Source organism: Cornus florida, unplaced genomic scaffold (genome assembly GCF_030987335.1).
Source record: "Cornus florida cultivar Cherokee Brave unplaced genomic scaffold, ASM3098733v1 CherokeeBrave_3.0.0_Hap2_Chr08, whole genome shotgun sequence".
NCBI lineage: Eukaryota > Viridiplantae > Streptophyta > Magnoliopsida > Cornales > Cornaceae > Cornus > Cornus florida.
In genome coordinates this window covers 14069485-14074094 of record NW_026775578.1, presented here as the reverse complement: position 1 = coordinate 14074094, position 4610 = coordinate 14069485, and the positions used below count along the sequence as shown (strand labels likewise).

Below are 4610 nucleotides of genomic sequence, written 5' to 3'. Positions count from 1 at the left end.
TCAACGGTAGTTAATTCTTTCCATTTATTCAACGGTCTTCTTCTCCAACTGGTTTTAGATAATTTTTTTTTTTTTTTTTTTTTTTTTTTTTTTTTTTTTTTCATGATAGAATATAATATAACATAATAATGCAAGTTCTTGGTATACACTCTTTTTGTCCTGTCTACGTTTAAATCTCCAGCCTCATAATTAATTTTAAATTCAATTGTTCATACAATAATTTTAAATGCAGAACACAATAATTTAGTATTAAAATTTTTATTTAAAAGTTTTGCAGTGGACACGATATAATATGTTGTATTTTTTTATATAAGATTTAGTATAAATTTAAAATCCTTATTGCATACGCGTGTGTGTATGTGTGTGTGTGTATATATATATATATATATGATGTTAAGTCATATAGTTCTTTTAAACAGGTGCCCTTTTTGCGTTTCGTGCTGCTCTCATTCTTGCTCTTCGCGTACACTCTCGCTGTAGTTCATTCCAACTTGACTTAAATTTTTGCCGCTCTCGCACTTATTCCTGTTTTCACACTCGCTTTATGTGACTTATATATATATATATATATATATATATATGATGTAGCGCTTGTATATGAACAGGAACCCTAAATATATATTGTTTTTACTAATATGCCTTGCTATTTTTTTCTTTTTCCATTATATATCTATAAAATATTGCTATTACCCCCTAAAATTATTAAAAGATTTCATTCTTGCCCCTCCCCCTCACCTAATGTTCTAGGTCCATCCCTGTATATGGATACATAATGAGTGAGTAAATAGTGAAGATCTGAATTCCTAAAGTCAATATTAAAAATGGTTCGAGTCACATTAATTCCTTGTTAGCAAAATTTTTAACAACTCTATGCATGATATAATACGATGAAAAAACTATGTTTTTTTAGGAAGATAATGAATTTTATTATGTACTTGTGAGGCCACAGGCCTCATTATTGTTTAGAATCGGCCCCATTAAAACAAATTTATGATCCCACACTGCTCTATATCATAAATTCAGTTAAATAAAACATTGTGATTTCACTTTTTTATACATGTTTAGGTTCTACGTTGCAAAACTTCCTCTCTCTTTCCCTTAACACTTCTTTAATCCATAAGTCTACATGCTTCACTTTTTATATTGAAAGTTTTAACCTTATGATCTTGTCCTAATATGTTTATTCGAGCTCGTTTAAAGTAATGTGAAAGCCTTTGCTTACTTTACACCAAATATGAGCACCAAACATTATCCATCTATTCGCAAAGTACCCAAAATTGGGACCGGGTCAAAATTGATACAAAAGGTCACTTAAGAAACCAACATTCATCCAAAAGGGATATATATGTATTTGGTGGCAATCAAGCAACCTATTAGCTACTTATTATTATTATTATTTTTTCCCAGATTTTGAACCAAATATACATGTGATAGTTAATGATATATGATGGCCCACTAGACTATTACCAATTTACCAGAGTGTATTCTTTGACCCTTTCTATAGGAGCGAATTTTTGGGACCAGCTTGAAACTTTATTAGTAAAATATTTATGGTGAAAAAACGAGTTACACAACATGACAACAAACAGTGTGTGATTCTATCTTTAAACTAAGCAACAGAATGTAAATATAGTTTTTCCTACTTACGTTGGCCTGCTCAAACTAAGGTGGTTTCCACTTGAATCAAGATTGACATTAAACACACACCAAAAAAGCCTAGAATCAAGAACTTTCACAAGCCTAACCAAGTTCATCAAATAAGATGGGTAAGATTACATTCCTAAAACTACATATTCTACAAAAGTGGATCATTTGTTATTACAAGAATCATTTACATGTGTGATACGATCATTCGTGATAGATATGATTAATACGGACGCTAGTACAAACCAAAGGATCCAAATTAGAGATAATGATTACATTTTTTTTTGTTGGAGTTACATATATTTTTAGTATAAAGATTGTCAGAGTCGACTAAACGTCAAAGAATGGACTCGTTTTCTACCTAAATTAGCACGAAAGGACTTCTTAACAAGTCAGCCAAGCAATTCACGTAAAGCTTCCCATGGCAATAACTTGTAGTCAAAAGCTTTCTTCACGTTTGGTTTGGTCAGAAAACGACAGTGGCAAGAAAATTGGTCCTTGTGTGAGATAGTCGGTGGTCACGTAGAGTTGGCATTGTCCCAGAAGCTTCACAGCATCAGAGTTCAATGTGAGAGTCTGAGAGAATAGGGAGGGTCAATAGATCATAAAGTCAGCTTTTTTTTCAAGATTCTCTGTGATTTTGATTTCTTCACAAACTTTTCTTACCATCCAAACAGATGGTAATCATATTGAATACGCTATTATCTTATATATTTGAAATCAACTTTGTTGTGCTATAATCCCATTCAAACTACATATGTGAAAGGATATAAAATCTTAAGAATAGAGAAACAATTGGACAATGCTTCACCAACCTCCCTACCAGGGTGGAATGGAACCTCGGGTCCACCAGTAATTTCAACAGCAACAACTCCCGCCAACTGTATGAAATAGTTACAAGTAATCAACAACTGAGAATTCAATATCGGAAACAAGAAATTGAACCAACTAGACTCATAAACACATACACAAATGTTGCCATGTACAGCAATCTCTAGGCCGTTGTTGGCTGCATGACCTTGCTCAGCCTTTTGCCTCATTGTCCCGAACGGACCTCCGGTCTTAGAGTTCACATCCCAATTAAGTGCCAGCAGAGTGCCATCTGCACTCACAACGCACCATCACCATCGAACTCTCGCCAACCTACCTTCTATACACATATATAAGCATACATATTGTTTATATACAATTTTACATAGAATTAGAGACGGAACATACGCAAGACGGAGCATAAATGGGGCACACTTCTTTTCAGCAATGAATCCTCCGAGCTTCCTCCTGCATTTCTCAAAAGCCTTCTTGTATTCCTCGCTCACAGCTTGGTAGCTCTTCCCCATAGCAACACCTCTTTTAACAAATTAAAACAATTCAAATCCAGATTTTAGATCACATGATGAGTAACAAAATATATATGTACATTGTATATACATGTATATACATTATCAAAATCCTCTCCGGTCACAATTTTCGACTATTCTCGCAGTTGATGAAATTTTACCTGCTTTGAATTTGGAATTAGATGAAATTCAGTTTAAATTTTTAACTAAATTTCTTTCAATTTTAAATGATAGTCGTTGATCCGGTGTTCCCAAACATATTATAATTCACCAACCACATAGAACAACAATTAATGCCTCAAAGTGTGTATCAGACACATATATGTATGCACGATGCCTCCAATATTCCAAATACCAAATTTCAGATAAAAAGAGTAAGTGTATATACACATTATATATATATATATATATTTATGCTTGTTTGTTACAGATGCTTACAGTCGATGAAATAACAAATTCAAAATGTTTAAGTAACTACCAGCGTTAAAATTACGATTAAAAGACGGATCAAATCAGTAACAACTTAGCAAGCTCGAAGCTACATTGAAGATCGAGAAATGCATAAGCAAACCTTTGAAACAGAGATTAGGCACGACCACACGCACTAGTGAGGGTTTGGAGAAAGAAAAGGTTTTAGTAGATTAATGTGGGCCGTTCGATTGGTGTGAATTGAGAAATGGATGGATTGGATTGATCTAGACAATAGGATGGCGCGGCTAGCTTTTGCGTGCGGAAAATTTTGAACGGAAACAATCGGTTGATCCGAAACAACTTCGCAAAGCTTGACCCATAAAAGACGGAATATGATCATGATTATTTTCTTTAAATGACAAAAAATCCCTTTTTGATTTTACACTCTATTGACTAGAACTACTCCACCTTTGACAAAATAAAATTAGTCCACCAGTGAATTTTTTTTTGAAATATTCTATCAGTTTTCATAAAATAGAAATATAGAAGTAGGGTTTGAGTCTCACTGTACAAATAAATTGGGTGAATCTGATCAAAAATACTTTTATTTTGAAATTTGTATTAAAATAAGATACTTTTGAAGGCACCCGACTCTCCATTGTGAGTGGGAATTTAGTGTGGGACTAGCGGGCATTAGGGAATTAGACGTAATTAATTTCTTTAGGATCTTGCCGTCAATACGCACAATAACAAGCACAAAATCACAAAATAAGAATTATACATGGTTCGGCCAACTTTGCCTATGTCCATGACGCGCACGAAAAATTAACTATATACCGTGTATCAGCAGATCCCACACACACATACACCGTGTATCTCTTTCTCACTCCTGAAAAATATACTGTGTTTTCTTGCTCACTCTCTGAAAAATACACACATTATATTTCTCTCTCTTTTTTTTTTTCTTTCTCTCTCTCTCTCTCTCTCTCTCTTATCTCTCACTCCTCGGATCTAATCTGAGCTACTGAGCTTTGCTTCTTCTCTACGCTCTCCACCTCTTCGCGATGGTGTGTTATTGTGTCTTTTCTTTCCATTTGCCCATCTATTTATAGGCAAAGCAAAATGGTGTAACTAATTAGGTGAGAAACAAACTTTTGGCCTAATTAATTAGGTGAGAAACAAACTTTTGGCTTAACTAATTAGGATTAGCTTAATAAA

General features: G+C 33.8%; 1 protein-coding gene across 1 annotated transcript; it reads right to left on the bottom strand.

Annotated features, from left to right (window-relative positions):
• Positions 1 to 2082: 2082 nt before the first annotated feature.
• On the bottom strand, positions 2083 to 2981 carry LOC132269750 (L-ascorbate peroxidase, cytosolic-like). The gene is made up of 4 exons (XM_059771001.1): positions 2840 to 2981; positions 2613 to 2746; positions 2460 to 2525; positions 2083 to 2220 (listed from the first exon to the last, which is right to left on the bottom strand). Exons 1-4 carry the CDS (start codon positions 2979 to 2981, stop codon positions 2083 to 2085), a joined length of 480 nt encoding a protein of 159 aa, XP_059626984.1.
• Between the last annotated feature and the right edge of the window lie 1629 nt (positions 2982 to 4610).